This window comes from Schistocerca americana, chromosome 6, assembly GCF_021461395.2.
Source record: "Schistocerca americana isolate TAMUIC-IGC-003095 chromosome 6, iqSchAmer2.1, whole genome shotgun sequence".
NCBI classification, from domain to species: domain Eukaryota; kingdom Metazoa; phylum Arthropoda; class Insecta; order Orthoptera; family Acrididae; genus Schistocerca; species Schistocerca americana.
In genome coordinates, this window is record NC_060124.1 from 382,054,557 (window position 1) to 382,077,106 (window position 22,550).

The window sequence follows — 22,550 nt, forward strand, 5'->3', positions numbered from 1 at the left end:
CTGAGTTGGTTAAGTACAATTGGGAATATAAAAGGCACTTCTACCCAGAAAAGGTTAATATTTTTATCCAATCGTTAGAAAAAAAAAAAAAAAAAAAAAAAAAAAAAAAAAAAAAAAAAAAAAAAAAAACCTGGGAATATGTGTACTCGAAATCATCAACTGATGAATCATTCAATGCATTTTGTAATAGTTTCATGTTCATATTTGAGATGTGTTTTCAAAAAAATTGACAAGAATTAATGTCATGCCAAGAAACAGCAGCCAGTGGATAACACATGCTATCAGAGTATCCAGTCAAAAGCTACAACTTCTCAATCAACTGAGAAAAGACAAACAAGATGATCACTTTGCAGAATATGTTAAGACATATAAGAAAATTTATAAGAAAGTAATTAAAACAGCCAAGACAATACACAATGACAAAGTAATCAAAGGGACAGCAAACAAGTCGAAAGCAATATGGAATATAGTAAAAAAGGAAACATACAAACGAGTTAAAAAGCAGGATGACATTGTTTTAAAAGATGATAGTGGCATGTTACTGAGAAATGGTACTCTAGCAAATTACAAAAATGATTATTTCATAAACACTCCAGTCAATCTGCGAAAAATTTTGCTAGTAATAGTAGTACCACAGTTCAACGAGAACAAAGTAATAATTCAATATCACTGTGTCCCACAAATAAATTAGATGTTCTTAAGATAATTTTAAAAAATGAAGAATAAAATGTCCTCTGGAACTGACGAGGTACCAGGTACAGTCACAATTAAATGTGCTAGTGTCACAGCAGAACCACTCTCACATATCATAAACATATCATTAACAGAACGGGCATTCCCACAAAGATTAAAAATTTCAAAAATAAAACCATTGTATAAAAAGGGTAATATATATGAAGTAGGAAACTATTGACCAATATCTTTTTTATCTGTATTTCAAAAATAGTAGAGACTGTCATGAAAAATATAATTACAAATTACCTTGAAAAATTCAATCTCTTGTCTGTAAAGCAATGTGGTTTTCTCAAAGGATGAATACAGAAACAGAAATTACCAAATTCATTGAAAACATTGTAATAGGACATTACAGAAATAACAGTACAATAGGAATAAACTTGGACTTATCAAAGGCATTTGATACTGTTGATCATGACAAACTAGAAGCTATAGGCATATGAGGAGTTGCATTAAAATGGTTTCAGTCATATCTCCACAATAGAAAGCAGGCAGTAGAAATTACCTCAGCAGACAATAAAAACCAAAGCATTGTGTACAGATCGGACATGCAGACTGTACCAATTGGAGTGTTCTAGGACCTCTCTTATTTCTTATATATATATTAATGATATCAAGATCCCAATCAGAGGTACACACATAACTTTGTTTGCTGATGAGACAAATATTGTTGGAACAGACATAAATAGGGTATTGCCAACATCTGCAACCAGGGTTTTGGAATACATACAAAACTGGTTTGAACAGAACATGCTAACCTTAAATATTTCAAAAACTAAATATGTACACATTACAGGAAAACAGTCTAATCATGATGTGAACCTCAAAATTCAAAATAAACAAATTGAAAGGGTAGCTACCACAAAATTCTTAGGTGTGCAAATTGATGAAAATTTAGACTTGAAAGCCCACATTCTCTATCTCACTAACAAGTTAAGCTCTGCTTGTTTTGCATTATTAGTACTGCGTGTAGCAGAGAGTGTAGCAGAACTGTCTACTTTGCTCACATCCATTCTGCTATCACTTATGGCCTAACCAGAGCTCTGGGGTCATAATTAGGCAAACGTGAAAACCATCTTCACCATACAAAAGTGAGCTGTTAGAATAATTTCAAACAGTAAAATTCTAATACCTTCCAAACAGTTATTTCAACAGCTAAATATTCTACCCTTGCCATGCCTCTATATAAAAAAGTGTTGTTGATATAAAAATGCACATTGATAATTACAAAACCAACTCAGATCCTCACTCGTACAATACAAGAATGTGCAATGACATCCACATAAAAAGAGTAAACAAGGCTTTAACACAAAAACAAACCAACATTCAGGTTACTATTTTGTACAACAAACTTTCAACTCAGCTAAAAGAAATAAAAACATTATCTGCATTCAAGGAAGCTATATTTTTAATTCGTAATGACCAACTGCTGTTATAGTGTAAATGAATATCTGCAGTAACCTTGTAGCAAGTAACTACATTCATTTACCATATGTTAATAGTACTATAAATCAAATGCTCGCCACAGCCTCAATGTTAATTTTTCTGAACAAAAGTGTTAAATCAATTATTTACTTGTAATGAATTTCAAGTAAAACGCCCCAAACAAAAGTGTTAAGTCAATTATTTACTTGTAATGTATTTCATGTAAATAATCTTTCTCATACTTTTATATTATTACAATAATCAAAGTTGTATTGCCCAAAAATATTGCAATGTGTACAATGAACCATTGTATTATGTAGGAAACTGTACACCTTATCTCATTTTTGTTATACTATGTTTTTTGATGAAATCTATACATTGTTGCTGGATGAATAAACTACTACTACTACTACTACTACTACTACCTCTACATCAAATCTAGATGGGATTATACTAATATAATATGCTTTTATCTAGTCTCTGAAATGCAAATGCAAGTGAATAAAAACAAGTTACACATTTAACCTACAATTTTTATACGTTCATAGTCTCTAGAACTTCCATTTATTTGAAGATCTTTCTTAATGGTTCCTGATGTTACATTAGCTACTGCTTTTTCCACCTGCAGAGCCTAGTTTTGTTTGTAGTAATATTAATTTGTATATGAGTGTAAACTGTATTTGTCTATTTTGTAGGCAGAATGGGTTCAGTATTTGCCAGATTTAACATTTTTATTGGACCTACTCCGTATTTCATCTAAGTGTTCTCAATACTGGCTATTGTTTTTTATACTTCTTTATATATTTTCTATGTCAGTTGAAATAAACTTCTCATGAGACATCTCTGCTACCATAGTGATACAAGAAATAATTTATCACTGATTTTGTATTTGTGTCATGGTAAACTGTTCCATTTAGAAATGGTTTGCAAATAAATAACTGCCTTGGTAGATCTCTGTTTCAAGATGCTAATATCAGGATCAAGCCAATGAGAACTACCAAAAGCTCCAACTGTTTACAGTCAGTGCTACCTGCCAATAAGTTAACATGGGAAGCCTTATGCACTACCACTTTTCTGACTGTTCTTCAAACTCTTAGCAATCTACTTTGTAGTTGGTAAATTTTGTTTGAGGAATTTCCTTTTCGTAACTGCTCCACTATCTGGGTCACTTTACTACATTTATGAAAATGTTAAGAGGTACAGAATTCAGAAACATGTTCAGTACAATACTCTTTAAGATGCAAGGCTTCATATTGCAAACACATAATGAGGCAAATAACTACCACTTTTTCTCTTGTTAGTCCGACAACTGTTCAACTGAGCTTCATCCATCTCAATGTATTTATTCAGTCTCTTATTCAGTCTCTGTCATCTGCAAATGATTTTCTGACACTTATAAAAAACAGAAAACAACATTATTTTTGTAATGATGTTGGAATAATGTCTTCTTATCTAATAATGCCCCTTATGTTTTGATGTTGCTCATTAAATTTGTTTTTCCTACCACACAAGGTCATGATGAAACAGTACATTCTTTATGCGTCTTCTTCATATTGGGATTTATAGAATGTGATGTATATATGTGTACTGACTACATTTTGGGACTAAATTTTTATATTTCCTTTTTCCATTGATGTCTGAAAAGAACATCTCAGTCATGTTTCTAGTGAGCTGGAGTCTTTCTCTTGTGCATTTCTATGGTATGTACTTCTACCAACAGATGGAAAACCATTACTTTTGTCACAAATGTTAGTACCATGTGACAAAAGTGTTACAAAGTGTGCCAATAATGACATGTAATACGTAGCATTCAAGGATGTAGTTATCTGTCAGAACAATGTTCAACACAGCGGTAGTGTGGCTCATTGAAATTGCAATATATTCTTTGAGGATGAAGTTAAGGAAGAGTTAGGATCTGAGTTTTGCCAAGATGAAGCAGTCATTAAGCATAATTTAATCATATAGTAGCCATATTACTTATGCTTCAATTGTCCCAACTCCACTTTTAAGGTCTCAGCAACAGGCACTACAGAAGGATTTTGGAGGCAGATGAGTAGACTGTATAACTAATGAGGTGACACCAAATAAAATTGGCGAGGAAACAAATTTATGATACAAACTAAAAGAATGGTGTTATTAGTAGGAGACATCCTTAGAAATCAAGAAGTAAATCATTAGTTTGATGATGGAAGGAAGTGTGGTGGTTGGGGTAGGAAGGAGGGGTAAAAATGTGGAGGTGGAGCAAGGTTTGACTTTAGTAATTAGATTCAAATGAATGTAGGTTACAGAGGTTATACAGAGAAGAAGAGGCTTGCAGGATAAACTAGCACGGACAGCTGCAACATATCAGTCTTGGCACTGAAGACCACCAAAATAACATCAACATCAACAACAACAGCAGCAACAACTAGACAATGTTTTACTGAGCCATGCTCTGTATGCTGGCAAGGACGTCACTGGGTAATAAAATTAATATGCTTCACCAGGAGCTGAATGTGAGCAGCTTTACTTTAAGGGAAATACACTTTCAGTTCAGCCATTAGAAAATACCGGTTTACAAAACCATATCAGAACCTTAAAGATCTTACTGGTAGTGAAAGCAACCCATACATTTTCAAGTACATCTTAGCTACAGAAAGTAGTCTCTTTTGAATGTCAATACTGTGCTTATTATGAAGACACTGTACTTGAGTAATGAATAAGTTTCAAAATTATATGACAAAAAGATAAGCAGACTGATGTCTTTACATGGAAGTTGTAGCTTCTGGAAATTTTGAACAAATAATCAATTGCTCAAGAGTAGTAGGAAACTACACTGAGATTTCCAAATGGCTCTACCAGCAAAAATAATTCCATAATTTTGAAACAGTATGATGACGTGACAATATAAAGGCAGCTGCTGCCACCAACACAACCACCACCACCACCACCACCACCTCCACCTCAACCTCCACCACCAACACCACCATGACTACCACTACCACAAAAAAAATTTTTTGGTGGTGCAATTGATTCAACTTCAGGAAATGGTTAATGGTTGCACGTAAAAGAGCAATGCACTGAGTTCGAAATTTCTCATCATATACTCTGAATAGAGTCACACTTGTCATTGTTTACTTTTTACAAGTCTTCAGAATCTAACTGACATATCAATAATCGAATATAATGGGACATAACTTCTTAGTACTAATTTAAATAAAGGAAAGGAAACTCACTGGGTGATAAGACATTCATTTGACTGACGTCTGAGTAGTGGTTGATAGAGGACACTATGAAATGATTACCCATATAGAGTCACAAGTGACACAGAGTTATCTCTGGGAATGTACTGTAGATGAATGCCACTTTTGTAAATTCAGATTTTAATCAAGATGATGGTGTCGTCAGCATCTGAGTGTTATCTGAAGAAGAGTGTGCAAATATCATGTCTCCTCCTGATAATGTAGCTTCTTGATCAAGAAACTGGCAGCAGGTCCTAGATCCTGGAAAAATACAGACCTTTACATTTCAAATAAGCCAACTAATAGAAACTTCTGATTCTAGAACTGTTGAATATTTACTAATCAAAATTTCACTAGACATTATTATTTTAACAAAGGATAACTATAGAATCTGGTTCTAGAATATTGCTCAAGTGTGTGGAACCCATACCATACAGGACTAACAGAGGATATTGAACATATATAGAGAAGGACAGCACAAATGGTCACAGATTTGTTTAATCCATAGGAGAGTGTCCCAGAGATACTGAATGAACTGATTTGCAAGTTTCTTGAAGATAGATGTAAACTATCATGAGAAAGCCTGTTAACAGTTTCAAGAACTGGCTTTTAATGATCACTTTAGGAATATATTACAGTCCCTAAACATCACTCACATATGCATCATGAAATAAGATTAGAATAATTACTGTGCACACAGGAGGCATTCAAACAGTCATTCTTCCCACACTCCATATGTGAATGGAACAGCAAGAAACCCTAATAACTGGTACAGCAGGATGTACCCTCTGCCATGCACCTCACAGTAGTTTGCAGAGTATAGATGTAGGTGTAAAAATGGCAGTGTTAAAAGTAAAAACAAAAATCATTTATCATTGATTTATGAAGTGACTAAATGGTGCAAGAATAATGGTTTGGTTGTTGGCATAACACTAATGGTGCAAGTGGAGCAATGTACCCAACACATTCGAGGTAGAGCTGTTGTTGGAATACCTGTTCTAAACTGATGAACAGAAGAAACAGTTTCAGTGGTTCAAGAAGCCCAAACACTTGACTGCTGACCAAATGGAAATAGGTATATAATGTTGTCAGTTAACTCTGCTTTTGCACTGTTGTCTAGCATAAAATGTATTTAGGTATGGGAGTACCATGGGGAGAGTAGAGTCTTGGTTGTTGTTATCCAACTGAGTATCTAGACAGAGGTTTTGTAATAGTGTGGGCAGTCACATTGCTGTTTTCAGTGTGGGTGTTGGTCACATTGAAAGTAAAGCTAACTATTAAGGCTTAGGAAGGACTTTTTGTAATTCTGTCATTTAAGGGCACAAGTACAGATCCTATCAGAGGAATGCTCTCTCCAAGATAATAATACCCATACTCATTTGGCTGAAAATGGGAATCTTAAGCCTAGGAACATCCTTAGTCCTCTTTTAGATGAGTAGGCTATGTAACAGCACTAGATTTCTCATCTCAAATGCCCTCCAACAACACACATTAAATGCTACAGTGTAAAAGCATAATCATGGTTACTGGCACTGTACATTTGGTCTACAAATCTGACAGTGTAGGTAACATACCTAAGCGGCTCCCAGTCACAGTATTTGTACCAAGGCATTTACCATAGGAAGTGTAAGTAAGCATTCTGCCACTGGTCGTCATTGTAGTGGCTAACTATGCATAAATTGAAGGCAATTTGAACCAACCTGGTCAAATTGCTTGAAGACAGCTGCACCTGGCTGGTGGATAGAACAGATGATTGTGCGTCCTTGATGTGCTAACTCCTTCAGTAGTCGTACACACAGGGAGCTGGCTTGGTGATCCAGACCTCTGGAACATATGTCATTGCAAGTTGCTATGAGCTATGCCATTAGATTTTAAAGTTTATGATTGGAAATTGTTTATTGAAACAGTGCCAACTAAGCCTCATGCTTTATCTAGCATTATCTTTCTTCTATTCTTATACAGTTGAGCTCCAATTTTGCCAGCAGTTTCAATCTTTCAAGAAGTTTTATTGCAATGAGCATGCCACTGACAAGTGAAAGATTCAGTCATGTAAAATTACCATTTAGGTTAGGCGCCAGGCCAATTAAATATGCCAGTGTTAAGACTTTGCAAGTGAAGAATGATTCCAGTAATGTCAATAGCTACCAATGGGTCTCTGTTGATATCACTGATTAGTGCAATGATCCAATAGTAAACATGTTAAAACCATTGTCTGAGATGTTGGGCCACACATTGTGGGCTTTTCTTGCAATGTGTGGAAGAACCCTTTGGGGCTGTGGAACGCCTCCAGGTAGATGCATGATACTTACAATGATATTTACCGCTGAAGTTGTCTGTGCAGACCCATTCCCATGCATAAGGAAACTAATTATGGATTTTGTGAACATATAAAGAAATTTGTAAATTACAGAGTCTCACTCAATCAACATCTTCTACAGAATATAAGTATAAGCACATGTCAGTTATGACTCCATGCTGGAGGTGTTGGACTGTGTTAAATGAATACAGGAGTCAGTGTCTGCTATAAAAGCTGAGCTACCATCTAATATCCAAGGTGAAGAGCTCTGTCAGTAAGAACTCCTATTACTGGCAGTGTATGAAAAGTGACCTTTACATATTCTTTGCCTTGAGTATTGGTGCTGCCTGCTCAGAGATGGTCAGATTAGTTCTAGAATACACCATTATTGTTGTCAGTCAGTTTGACAGAAGAAACTTGTTTTTTTGTTTTTTAGAAAAACATTCTTATTTCCAGTTGTCTGTTGTAATATAACTTACATTATGAAGGAATTACCTGAATGCAATACAAATGATTACAATATCATAAAAATTGGATGATTTATTCACCTTTGGTCCTTGCACAAGCTGTTATTCATCTTGGAACTGATTGATAGAGTTGACAGGTTTCCTCCTGAGGGGTATCATGCTAAATTATGTCCAACTGGTATGTTAGAGATGGTTGGAATGCCCTGCCCATAATGTTCCAAGTGTTTTCAATTTGGAAGAGATCTGGTGACCTTGCTGGCCAAGTCAGGGTTTTGCTAGTACAAAGACAAGCAATACAAACTGTTTCCATGTGCGCCTGAGCATTACCTATCTGAAAAGTAAGCCCAGGATGGTTTGCCTTGAAGGGTAACAAATCAGTGCATACAGTATTGTTGACATACCGATGTGCTGTATGGATGTTGCAGATAACAACCAAAGAGGTCCTGCTATAAAAAGAAATGGCACCCCAGACCAACACTCCTGGTGGTCGGCCATATGGTGGGTGGTGGTCATTTTGGTATCCCACCACTGTCTGGGTTGTTTCACACACACACACACACACACACACACACACACACACACACACACACACACACACACTGGTGATCTCTAGGTCATTTTCTGTACCACAACTTCCCATATGCTATCCTGAAAACCTGAGTCAGCATTCCTCCATAATGAGTGAGATGTTGAGCTCCTAAAGAGGAAGAGGTGTTGGTATTGTGCTATGCATAACTTGGGGGTAAGTATTACTAGAAAGGAAAAAAAGAAGGAAAAAACATAAAGTGAAGGTGTTATGTGTAATGTTGGACATTTTATAATCATTATTATTATTTTTATTATTATTATTTATTTGTATAACATTTTTATCAAACCCCTATTCTGTTTTAGCTGAGTAATTCTTCAATGTATAAAATGTATTGCATAACAGGCACCTTTTAGCTGCCTTTTTAAATAAGTGTATTTTGGCAATTTCTTTAATCTCTTTTGGTAATTTATTGTACAGTCTTTTTCCTTGGTAGAAAATGCTGTTTTGAGTTTTATGTTTATTTTTTCTTGGTAAATGTAAGTTGAGTCTATCTCTTGTTGCATGGTCTTGGACAGAGCTGCTTGTGCAGTAATTACCAATGTTATTTTTTATGTGTACAACTGACTGGTAAATGTATTCCCATGAAGCAGTTAAAATCCCCAGTGTTCTGAACAGATCTTTACAATGAGCTCAACTAGTATTATGGTTATTATTCTTATGGTTCTTTTCTGGAATTTGAAAATTGTGTTCGTATTTTGAACATTTGTTCCCCAAAAAGAAATTCCATAGCTAAGAACTGAGTGTACATGTGAATAATATGTAAGTAAAAGACACTGCATGTTACACACTGATGACAGGATTCTAATGGCATAACATGCTGATGACATGTTCACACCACTTCAACTGAGAATCAATATTCATTCTAGAAATTTTGTATTTGTTACACAGTCTATAGAGGTGCCATCAACATTTAATTTAACATCGTCATTTTTCCTCTTCAAACTGAAATTCTTGGCATTAGTTTTCTTTATGTTCAATGTCACTTTATTACTTATTGATCAATCACAAACTTCCTTGAGAGTTTCATTTGCTTTCTCAGCAAGGAGTTCTTTTGTTTTCTCACTGACTATAATGTTGCTGTCATCAGCGAAGAGGATTTTTTCACCATGAGTAACACTACTGGGAAAGTCATTAATGTATATCAGGAACAGTATTGGTCCTACTATGCTACCTTGCAGAACCCCTATATTAATAAGTGTTTTCCTAAATGTTTGGATCAATTTGAGGTGTGTGTTATCTCTACTCTTTGTACCCTGTCTGTTAAGTATGATCGAAACCAGTCATTGGCTACCCCTCTTATTACTAATGCTTCTAATTTATTTAATAGAATCTTATGGTCTACTGTATCAAACACCTTAGAAAGATCCAAAAATATGCCTGTGATACACTCATCTTTATCAAGAGCTTCAAAAGTACAACTTTTGTGAATTCTACTATGGCTGACTCCATATTTTTGCCACTTTGGAATCCAAACTGTGATTAGCTTAAATGATTGTATTTATTCAGGTAATTCATTAATCTGTCTTTCATAAGTGCTTCTATTAGTTTCGAGAATGCTGACAGTAGGGATGGGCCGGTAATTTCCTATGTCTTCTGCATTACCTTTCTTGAGCAAAGGTACAACTCTTGACTGTTTTAACTGCTCTGGAAATGCCCCTGATGTGAAGGATTCATTTATTATATTTGTTAAGGGCCTTGTATAATCCCTATGCATTGTTTCAGCACACACATTGGTACTTCATCTACGCCTACTGACTTTGTATTTTTTAGTTTTTGAATTGTTTTTCTGACATCAGTCTCTGTGGTTGGAAGTAACATCATTGTATTTAGTGCAACATTATTTACAGGTGTTATATTTGTTTGGGGGAATTTTTGCTGCAACTTCTCTGAAATACTTGAAAAATGCTCGTTTACATAATTTGCTAAGTGCTGTGGATCATTTATTACTTTATCCCCCTCCTTTAGTATATTATTTTGTGTTTGTTTGCCTCCCCGCATTTCCTTTTTTATAACATCCCAGACTGCTTTGCTTTTATTCTCTGCATTATACATTATTTTGTCATTAAATGACTTTTTGCAGCAATCAGCACCTTCCTATAGATCTTTTTGTATCTATGATAGAAATTTAAGAATTCCTGGTAATTTTCTTTTCTGTTAGAGCTTAATACAGGTTCAAAAGAGTTCATATTGATACTCCACACAAAAGCCAATTCCTACACAGTAGACAAACAACTCCAAACATAAACTGCCGTTTGCAGAAGTGATTAGATTCAAGTAGTACTATCTATGAACAAGATAACTTGACTAGAATACAAACAAGGCGCTAAGAGCTATAAGGGCCAAAAGTACACTGTCTTCAACCCTCCCTCCTTAAGTGAATACCAGAGAAACCAATGAGACAGCTTTTCATGAATGTTCAAATATATGTACACTGTGGTCCTACAATACACATAAACCATAAGATCAACAGTTGCCACAACTTTGAATAAATGCTATGGTCTCACAATCGACGATGATGTGTTTTATATTTCTCAGCGCCTCAGATGGATTAGTCTATGATAAAATCCAAAACTTAATGTACCATATCCCATTCAGAATCCCACAAAATAGGTTTCTCTCTCAGTATAACTATAACATACACTGATAACTATAACATACACTGATGTCCGATCTAATTTTAGAATATAGTGTGTGAATTCGCATATCTATGGATTGTGCTACCACCCAGCGGGATTCACGACAAATGTAGATAAAAGTCTGCTATCTACATCTACATCTACAATTATACTCCACAAGCCACCAAACGGTGTGTGGTGGAGGGAACTTTACATGCCACAGTCATTACTTTCCTTTCCTGTTCTAGTCACGTATGGTTTGTGGGGAGAACAACTGCCGGGAAGCCTCTGTGCACTCTCGAATCTCTCTAATTTTACATTCGTGATCTCCTCGGGAAGTATAAGTAGGGGGAAGCAATATATTCGATACTTCATCCAGAAACGCACCCTCTCAAAACCTGGACAGCAAGCTACACCGCAATGCAGAGTGCCTCTCTTGCAGAGTCTGCCACTTGAGTTTGCTAAACATCTCCATAATGCTATCACGCTTACCAAATAACCCCGTGACGAAACGCGCCACTCTTCTTTGGATCTTCTCTATCTCCTCTGTCAACCCGACCTGGTACGGATCCCACACTGATGAGCAATACTGAAGTATAGGTTGAACGAGTCTTTTGTAAGCCACCTCCTTTGTTGATGGACTACATTTTCTAAGGACTCTCCCATTGAATCTCAACATGGCACCCACCTTACCAACAATTAATTTTATATGATCATTCCACTTCAAATCATCCCGTACGAATACTCCCAGATATTTTACGGAACTGCTACCAGTGTTTGTTCCGTTATCATATAATCATACAATAAAGGATCCTTCTATCTATGTATTCGCAATACATGTCTTGTTCTACCACCAGGTAGCACTGACGTAACATAGTAGTTGAGTGGTAAGGGCTAGCAGTTCACATTGTTTATCAAATCTGTATGTATTTGGCCCTTTAGGCAATTACGTCACGCCAGTTGCACATGCACAGTAGCTCCTTAAAACGTGCACAAGTGAAGATGTGCTCACGACCCTGATACCAGGTTTCGCCGAGTCTAGTGGAGCAATATGTAGCACAGCACATAAAATTTAGTTCTGTGTATTTCGGATTACCCCATCTACATTAGATTTGACAACATGAAACCAAAAAATCCACTAGGTGTCAAAAGTTAGGGTGTTCACGTACTGTTGTGCTCTTACACCGCAGCCGCTACTGTGTGGAGTGCCATTACATTTCGTAACAGGATGAATTTGGTTGTCATTCATGGTACCCTAACAGCACACTGGTATGTCGACAATATTATACACGCAGACACAGTTGACACTCCGCGCGGTGTCTGATGGGAGCGAATGTATATAGGAAATGCCTTTACGATCGCTCCCAGCAGCCGCCGTGCCGAGTGTCAACTTTGTTTGCGGGTACAGTATTCTATGCCCATTTTGTTGCCCTTCACGGCAAGATGGCCTGAGCTTACATGTCTGCAAGATGATCCCTGCCTGCACAAGGCGAGAGATTCTGCTGGTTGTCTTCGTGCTTGCCAAACCCAACTTGGGAACGTTCCGAACATTAGGGTCAGGCTTTCCGACTATCTCGGAATTTTGACGATCTAATATGCCAACTGGACAGAATTTGGCACGATATCTCTCAGGAGAACATCCAACAACTCCATCAGCCAAGCACTATACCTGCTTGCCTAAGGGTCAGAGGTGGACCAAAGCATTATTGACTTGCTCAATTTGTTAAGTTCTTTCTCTTGAATAAATCATCCGTTTTTTTCTGAAACTGTAATCATTTGTTCGTCCTTATATGTACATCACATATACCTATTTCCGTCCTATTCGGAAAATGCCTTTGTGGTGCGTCGTCGGTTTGTTTCTTTTTTTCTGTGTGTGTCAGAGTGTATTATGTTTGTTATCTCACTTAAATGGAAAATATAAATGTTTAGACAACAATGTGTTTTGGCTCTAAATGTAGTGCCTTGTTGTTCATTTCGGATTGATGGTTTCATCTGTGAATCATTAATGTCGATATGGCACCTGAACGAGTTCATATTTAGCCTAATTAAATATTTAGCCTGAAAACGGTCTACTGTAGCCGCTTGGTATTGTTTCTAGTACTAATCCATCAAAATGGGTAGAAACTTTGTCCATAAATCAACACAACAAACATGGGATCCTGTTGCAACAGTGCTGGACATGTCACCAATTATGTAGGGAAAACTGGTCACTACGTAAACCTTCAGAAAAATGCCTATTACTATATATTATTTTCTGTTTCATTTAAAATATTTGGTGTCATACCTTATAATACGTAGATTCAAAATGAATAAGCGACAAGCTTCTATCAATGGACATGATTTGATGAAAATTCAATTTCGCTTGGAATGGCTAATTTCCCTTAGAGTTGCCACATCACCTCGTCTTCCTCTCGCGTTATTCTAGACGCACTTAAATTATGCAAGACCGTGATATACTGTAACGTCCGCATGCAGTAAGAATCCTTGAAAACAGCCGGGCCATTGCCAAGACTCCCCGCATTCAGCGATTTACCCCCACTGCCACACAAACATTGCACTATAAGAATGAAATGCGCTGTGACGGCAGTTGTTAGATTTCACCCATTTCATGGATAATTTTGTGAGGCATTTCACAGTTAATGTTATCAAGTTTTCATCACTATATTTCTTTTAAAGATTCATTGAAACTGGAAAACCAATAGGCCTATGTACCACATTATTTATAAAGAAAACATACATGTTTCCAAGAAATTGGCAAATGAAACATTTATCAATATTAAACATCCTACATGCCACTCAGTTGTTTGCATAAAAAAAATAAATTGGGTAATTTGCAATAAGTCTTGGGTATCGAAGTCGAGCCCTCACTACGAGCAACGTATATCGAACGCCTGACTGTCAAGGTACACTGAATTAATGTTCTCCAACTAAATCAGGGATCTATTTTTATTAATAATGCACGCACACTGCAAAATATTAATAAATATTAATCCACCAAACTTCTCCCGTGATTTAATCAAAGGACACTGATCCTTCTATTTTCTCCCACGGTTTAATTATAAAACATGACCATTGCTCAAAATGGGGGCGCGACTTCATTACCCAACGCTTCTTGGAAATTGCCATCAATTGAACGCTTTTTTTAAACAGTTAACCAATTAACTGTCGAGCTCTCAACATTATATACGTTATTGTAGGAACGGTGTAATGAAACAACAGTGGCTGCAGTCGGCCAGTCTTATGCACTAATTGCATTAACTGATAAATGCAGTAAATTTTACAAGCCCAATAAGACAGAGACAAATCAGTATTAATGAAATATCATAATGAGCATGTTTCCAGATATTGTGGATAACTACTTACAGCATATTAAACAGCAGTAGAGCTATGTTATTGTGCATTATTTCAGCCAACGTTGTTGAAGCTATTTATATACACATACAGACAACAGACGAACTGTTTCTAAGGAAAGTCTTCTATACTGCAGAAGCCATGGTCATTTAAATATGGCTTCAGTCTGACTTTGAAATTCGATAACGTTTCTATTGGTTTAATTTTTTGGGTAAGCAGTTGTAAATTTTCTTACAGAGGCTAGTTATTACTTACTGCAGGCCGATTCACGAACAATGGCGTTTAACAAAGACGTGTCGGTTCAGTGACAGTTGCAGTAGTGTGGCGCTTCAAGAAACCGTGTGTTCTGCAAATTATGTCTCTTGATTGCTTATGTGGAATTTGTCACTTACCGCCACCATCAACGATTGCAACTCGCAACAAACGGAATAAAACCTCTTTACATAACTCGTTACGATCACGTTTATGCTCTTATTGGCTACGACACACACAGTGGAGTACCCTGAACACTACTGAATGTCCATTGGCTGTGGGAGACTGCTTCACGTAGGTGCACAGAACAAATCCAAACTCGACCGCATGGAGGTAAAAAAAGAAGGGAGATGGCACTACAGACATACACTGTAACACACTGTACTTTCTTTTGAAGCCAGAGTGCGCGGGCCCGCCGCCGTCTAACATAGCCCAAAACATTAACAGACGACTGTTTACAGTTGCTTCTTGTTCATTATTTCAGTCATGTACACGCAAGGGAAAGGCCTTCCGCGCGTGCGCTATGGGCAATGACTGTACTGCCGGACGGACGCTCGTGCTGTTAAAGGCTGAACGAAATCACAGTAGCGCGTTGCGTCACGTGATGAATCGGAAGTTCTTATTTTCAGTTTCGATTTAATGGCAGCCAGTGCTGGATTCCAGGCGGCGCTTAGTTGAAAACCTGCATCCCTGTTGACATGATTGTCCGCCGTACGGATATGTATGCCCTCCTTAACAACACAGTCCCAGAAAGATGACGCTGGGAATAAAATTTCCGCCTGTAAAGCATACGATGTCCCGTGTCCAGGCAATGCTCCGCTACCGCTGATTTATCAGGTTGCCCCAGGCGTGTATGGCGGTGGTGTTCGACGCAACGTTCTTGCACGGTTCGGCATGTCTGTCCAATATAATATTTTTCACTTTCGCATGGTATTTTATACACGCCGCGTTTCCTAAGGCCAAGATCGCCTTTGACCGAGCACAGTAAATTTCTGAGTTTTGCTGGTGGCCGAAGAACACACTTGATGACGTGTTTTTTGAGGATCCTTTGTTATCGAAGATATGTCGCTGTAACGAAACTATTGTTACTTGGGGAAGACAGTGAAATTTTGCTGGGGTGAAAATTTTCAACATCGAAAAGAAATTATTTGATTTAAACAAAAAACCTCAAAAATTTGTTGTTATTCTCGTGTTCCACAGACATCAAGAAACATGTGATAATGGGGGTGTTTCTTACTGATCACACTAGCCTCCACCACTCAAAGAATTACTTTGAGACAAGTGCAAATTTTTACTGCTAGAACAGTTTCCAAAACATTACACTTTAGTAATTAGTTCTGCAGTGACACTTATATAGTTCAGTTGATTTCTTGTACGTATCTTAGTTCGGTGTAACTCGGAGTAATCTGCTTCCTGCTGCTGCTGCTGAAGTAGTCGTTTCCTCGGTCGATTTCATATGCTAACTGGATCAAGTTACGTGAATTCCATCAAATAATCCAGGTACCAAGGCGTTTTATAGTGTTTCATTGATGACAAGCTGCACCATTTCTTCTTAGTGGGAGCCAACTCCACATAACAGGCTACACATAGTCACAATACTGTATTACAACAATTACATTATCGCACAGACGTGCGACACAGTGGTTGCGTTTCAGAACTGTCTCCAACTGTCCATTCTTGAGCCTTGTGCTCCTCCTATTTATACGTTTTTTAACAATCAAGTCAACAAAAGTACAGTGCAATTTTATTAAACTAACAATTAAAAGCTTAACATTTTTATGAGTAACTATCCACAAAACCTTGCTTATTTTATGCTGAAACTGGCATATACAATAAAAAAGACTTTTACATAGGATATACATCATATTATATAAAATACTGAAAGATAACAATGCTAACCTAAATTTTCTTAATTATGGCTTCATTTGTAAATGCAAAATATTACGAACATGTACTGGACAAGCATGACCTACTAGTAAACAAATGGAATAATAAATTTTATGGGATTTAATGTATTACGCGAAATCACTTATTAGATACCATTGGAATTTCGGAACTTTGAAAACAGGAATGTAAAACAAAAGGGGTGTTTTATTTCGCCGCCAAAACAGGGCAAGAACGCTGTTGCAGTGAGTGCCTCTGCATCTTCAATTACATCCCTGCTTCAAGTGCGCTTAGAACGGAATGCATGGCGTATCTGCCTATCGGAATAGCCATTCTGTTGGAATACCGTTGTCAGGCGTTGTAGCTCACCAGCTAGATTGTCGGCATCTGAGACTACATGTGCTCCATGCGCCAAAGAGCATAGGACACTGTTGTGTTGGGCAGGATGATGACAACTTGTGGGCTGCAAATATAGCTCCGTATGAGTTGATTTGCGATAGAAGCTGTGTCCCAGTGTAGCATCAGCTTTCCTTCTGACAATGACATCCAAGAATGGTAATGTGCCATCCTTTTCCACTTCCATTGTGAACTGTATATTGGGATGGAGCGAGTTCAGACGCCGGAGAAACACAGGTAATGTTTAACAAGGATGCGTTGTTGCAGCTGTGGATTGTCTACGACACCTGAAATGACAAAAGTCACGGGTTACCTTCTAACACAGTGTCGGGCATCCTTTTGCCCGGCGTAGTGCCGCAACTCGATGTGGCAGGGACTCAATAAGTCGCTGGAAGTCCCCTGCAGAAATACGAGGTGGAATCCAAAATTTTCGGGACTGGTGCTGCCATCTGGAAAGTAGGAGTAGTTGATCTTTGTAGCGCTAGGTGGCGAGAGCTGCATATCTGATGACTCAGTGTGCATAGTGGCATTCAGCTGGTAGGATGTGTTGCATGTCCACAGTGATTTCCGTAATACTCTGTGTCTGGTGTTTGGCGATTTTACGGTGGATTCGTAAACAGAACAGCGCGTGTGTATCAAATTCTGTGCGAATCTCGGGAAAAGTGCTACGGAGACCCTTGCAATGATTCAACAAGTGTTTGGGGGACAGAGCATGAGCCGTATGCGTGTGTCTGAGTGGCATGCTCGGTTCAGGGCCGGCTGTACAGACGTCGAAGATGATGCTCAAACTGGAAGGCCCTTTAGCTGCACAATGCCAGACATTGTTGCCAAACTTCAACAATTGGTTCGTGTGGATCGACGTCGAACCATTGAAGACCTGCCGGAGGAAGTTGGTATTGGTTATGGGACCTGTTAACAAATGTTGACAGATGAATTGGGTACGCATCGTGTCGCCGCAAAATTTGTGCTAAGGATCTTGACTGCCGATCAGAAGGCACAGCGTGTAGATGTGTGCACGAACCTTCGTCAGACCACATCTGATGATCCAACCTTCTTGTCGTGGGCTATCACTGGTGACGAGACCTGGATTTACGGTTATGACCCAGAGACAAAGCAACAATCGTCCCAGTCGAAGAGCCCGGGCTCTCCAAGACCCAGAAATGCGAGACAGGTGAAGAGCAAAGTTAAGAACATGTTCATCGCTTTCTTTGATACTAAAGGAATTGTGCACAAGGAATTCGTCCCACCCAACCAAACAGTGAATTCCACGTACTACTGTGACGTTTTGCGATGGCTCCGTGAAAACGTGGGGCGGCGACGACGGCCTGAACTTTGGCGTCGAGGGAACTGGCTGCTGCATCACGACAATGCGCCCTAACACGCGTCCTCGCTCACCAGTGTATTTTTGACAAAAAACAACATGGCGGTTGTACCCCACCCACCGTACTCGCCAGATTCGGCACCTTGCGACTTCGCGCTATTCCCAAAACTCAAACTCAAGTTGAAAGGCCGTCGGCTCGACACTCTAGAGAGGATTCAAGAAGCATCGCTGGTGGTGATAAACACCCTCAAAGAACAAGACTTCCAGAAAACGTTTGATCAGTGGCAGAAGCGCCGGGACCAGTGTGTACATGCGGATGGTAACTACTTCGAGGGTGATGGTGACCATTAGTCCAGTGGTAAGGCTTTCAACAGATGGCAGCACCAGTCCTGAAAATTTTGGATAGCACCACGTATTTGGCAATGCTGCATCTATACCCGTCCATAAGTGCGAAAGTGTTGCCGGTGTAGGATGTTATACACGAACCGACCTCTTGATTATGTCCCATAAATCTTCGATGGGATTCATGTCGAGTGATCTGAGTGGCCAAATCATTCGCTCGAATCGTCCAGAATGTTCTGAAATGGCGCATTGTTATCCATAAAAATTCCATTGTTGTTTGGTAACGTGAAGTCCATGAATGGTTGCGAATGGTGTCCAGGTAGTCAAACATAACCATTTTCAGTCAATGACCAGTTCAGTTGGCCCAAAGGACCCAGTCCATGGCACGTAAACACAGCCCATACCAACATGGAGCCACCACCAGCTCGCACAGTGCCTTGTTGACAACTTTGGTCCGTGGCTTTGTGGGGTCTTTGTCACACTCGAACACTGCCAATAGAAATCAGGACTTGACTGACGAGATCACGGTTTTCCAGTCGTCTAGGATCCAACCGATATCGTCACGAACGCACGAGAGGCGCTACAGGCGATGTCGTGCTGTTAGGAAAGGCGCTTCGTTCGTCTGCTGCTATACAGCCCATTAACACCACATTTCGCCGCACTGTCCTAACGGATACGTTGGTCGCACTTCCCACTTTGATTTCTACGGTTATTTTACACAGTATTGCTTGTCTATTAGCACTGAAAACTCTACGCAAGCGCCGCTGCTCTCGGTTGTTAAGTAAAGGACGTCGGTCACTGTGTTGTCAATGCTGAGAGGTTGTGCCTAAAATATGATATTCTCGGCATACTCTTAACACTGTGGGTCTCGGAATATTGAATTCTCTGACAATTTCCGAAGTTGAATGTTCCATGCATCTAGCTCCAACTGCCAAAGTCTGTTAATTCCCATCGTGCGGCCATAATCAAGTCGGAAACCTTTGACATGAATCATCTGAGGACAAGTGGTACCTCTGTCAAAGCACTGCCATTTTATACCTTGTGTATGCAATACTACCGCCATCTGTATATGTGCATATCGCTACCCCAAGACTTTTTCACACCTAAAATGTGTTGCGATGTACAGTGGATATCGTAAACAATAAGACACCGATTTTTTGCTTACTTTCACACAGTTTGCAAGTTATTTATTACACTCATGAGTTTTATTTATTGTGTGTAATATTTTTCATCAGTACAGTTTTGCTACAGTTGCTAAAACTGTGTAGGAAAATATTGAGGGTAGATAATTTTATGGAGGGGGCGCGGCATTGGCAGCTCTGCAGGGTCACCACAGTAAGGTGCGAAATGTGCAGAACTCTTCTTTTCATTGTCTTTTTTTACTTTTTTATTTATTTTGTATTAGAAACTATTGTTTTACCTGTCGCTTCGACTGCTTATGTGTACGTTACATATATTGCAAATAACTTCTTCTTCTTCAGCTCCCCTTCCTGTCCATCTCCTCCACCCTCCCTCTGTCTATATCCTCTCCCTCTCTCTCTCTCTCTCTCTCTGTCTCTGTCCATTGCCTCTTCCCCCTGTTCTATGTTCATCGCCTCTTCCCTCATCTCTCTCTGCCCATCTCCTGTTCCCAATACCTGTCCATCTCTCCCACCTCTCTCTGTGCATATCCTGCTCCCCACCTCAATCTGTCCACGTCTCCCCTCTCTCTGTCCTCTTAACCACTCTCTCCGTCCATCTACTCCACCATGTCACTGTTCATCTTCTCCCCTCCCATTCTCTGTCCATCTCCTCCCCCTCCCCCATCTCTGTGACCATCTCACACTCCCCCCCCCCCCCCCCCCTCTCCGGCCATCTCGTCCATCTGCCCTCTCTCCATCTCCTCAACCCTCTCTCAGTCCCTCTCTTCTCTCCTCCTCTCTCTATCCGTCTATGTCACTCCGTTTTTACCTCCACTCTCACCTACACAGCTCTTCTTTCCAATCAGTAAGTGGCGTGTATGCCAAGTTTCGTTGTAATCGAGCCATTCGTTTAGGAGGAGATGTCGAAAATACACTCCTATAAGCATTTTTATAGTATAAAGATTTTTATGGTTGACTCATTGCAAGATACCATTCTTTCATCGAAAAACCTATCTGATTTTTTTCCAAGTCTCGATTGACGGGAAGGAGATGAGGCAGGGCTGAACGGACGGCTTTAAACACGAATTGACGGAGGTTCCACCATCTTCACAAGAATTCGCACCCTATAACTGCCATCTGTTCCCGCATGTTAAGAATTTTGAAGCCGGGAAAATTTTTTGAGTTTAATGATGATGTTATAGTATTCTGCAATCATTAAACAATGCAGTATACTCCCGGGAACAAATTCCGACAAAGTGCACTGATTTCATGAAATGTTCTCCTTCCCCACGGTAGTGGCGTGTGTCGAACATCCCATACTTTGAGAACTTTGAGTCGTAAGGTATATAGTTTCCTAGTACTTCCTTAGTAATGAGGCACGTTCCTGATAATGCGACATTGAATCTGTGGTCGACACTTGGGTTATTATAAACAAAATGTTTCACACAATAAACACCTTCGTTCAATGTACCATCCACAGAAATTTTTGGCAGAGGGGAGAATGTTCTAAAATTGCTACTTTTTATATAATTGATAAAGTTAGTCTGAGAACCTATATTACCACAAGAACTAAATTTGATAGACATTACTAAAACTTATTTTATCTCAAACTGTTAATAGTTGTTCATTTATTTTTTGGGTATAATACCTAAGACAGCAAAATAGTAAGCATATTTCAATATTACAGGGTGGGGTAAACAAAAGTGACCCGGACAAGTGGATACGATTGGATGATAACCTGTAGGACATTAACGGAGGAGGAACAGACCTACAGTTACTTCCAACAGGATGGAGTAACTGCCCATACAGCCAGCCGAATCTTGGAGCACATTTACACAATCTTCACGCCTGACACAATTGTTAGCAGAGGTCAGTCTATTCCCGGCCCTAGATGGCCACATATGTGGCCTGAACTGTTAGTGTGCGATTATTTTATATGGGGAGCCTACAAGTCTAAGGTGTATCGCAATAATCCTCTTGGACTTCATTAACTGTAGGCAGAATTAACTGTAGGCAGAACGTTCTGAATGAGACTGCAGCTGTTCATGAATGTTGATCACTTTCAACATATGCTATAGTCAAGTTAGTACTGTATTTCCTTTCCTCTATTGTGTTTCTTTGTACCCTGGAATTCTGTTCTCTGGGCCACTTTTATTTGTCCCAACCTGCATAAGCTAATTATATATTTGTATATTATTGATATGAATGTGAAAGCCGCAATTTTGATTTAACAAACTAAAATTACATAAATTTTATGACTGATTACTGGGGAATGGACGAGTTGTTTAAAGGAAATATTTCTATTAATACACCTATAATATGAGGTTGTCACTGAAAATTAAAAGTCTGAAATAGAAAAATAATCATAAATGTGGGGAAAATCCTTTTGGGAAGCAAGAAAAATAATAAGGAATGCAAAATAGTGCTTCTCAAAGAGGGGAAACGCAAATAAACTTTAAAGAACTACAGTACCGTCTACCACGGCAATGCTAATTCTGATATTTAGTAAAACTGCACACAATCATTACTAAAGCA

At 38.7% G+C, this 22,550-nt stretch overlaps 1 protein-coding gene across 1 annotated transcript in view; it reads right to left on the bottom strand.

Moving 5' to 3' along the window:
- LOC124619470 (ATP-binding cassette subfamily G member 4-like) overlaps positions 1-22,550 on the bottom strand; it is a 390,958-nt gene that overhangs the window by 33,642 nt on the left and 334,766 nt on the right. The window contains exon 6 of the mRNA XM_047145871.1: positions 7,082-7,205. Coding sequence (XP_047001827.1) covers positions 7,082-7,205 — 124 coding nt within the window. The remainder of the gene's footprint in view (positions 1-7,081; positions 7,206-22,550) is intronic.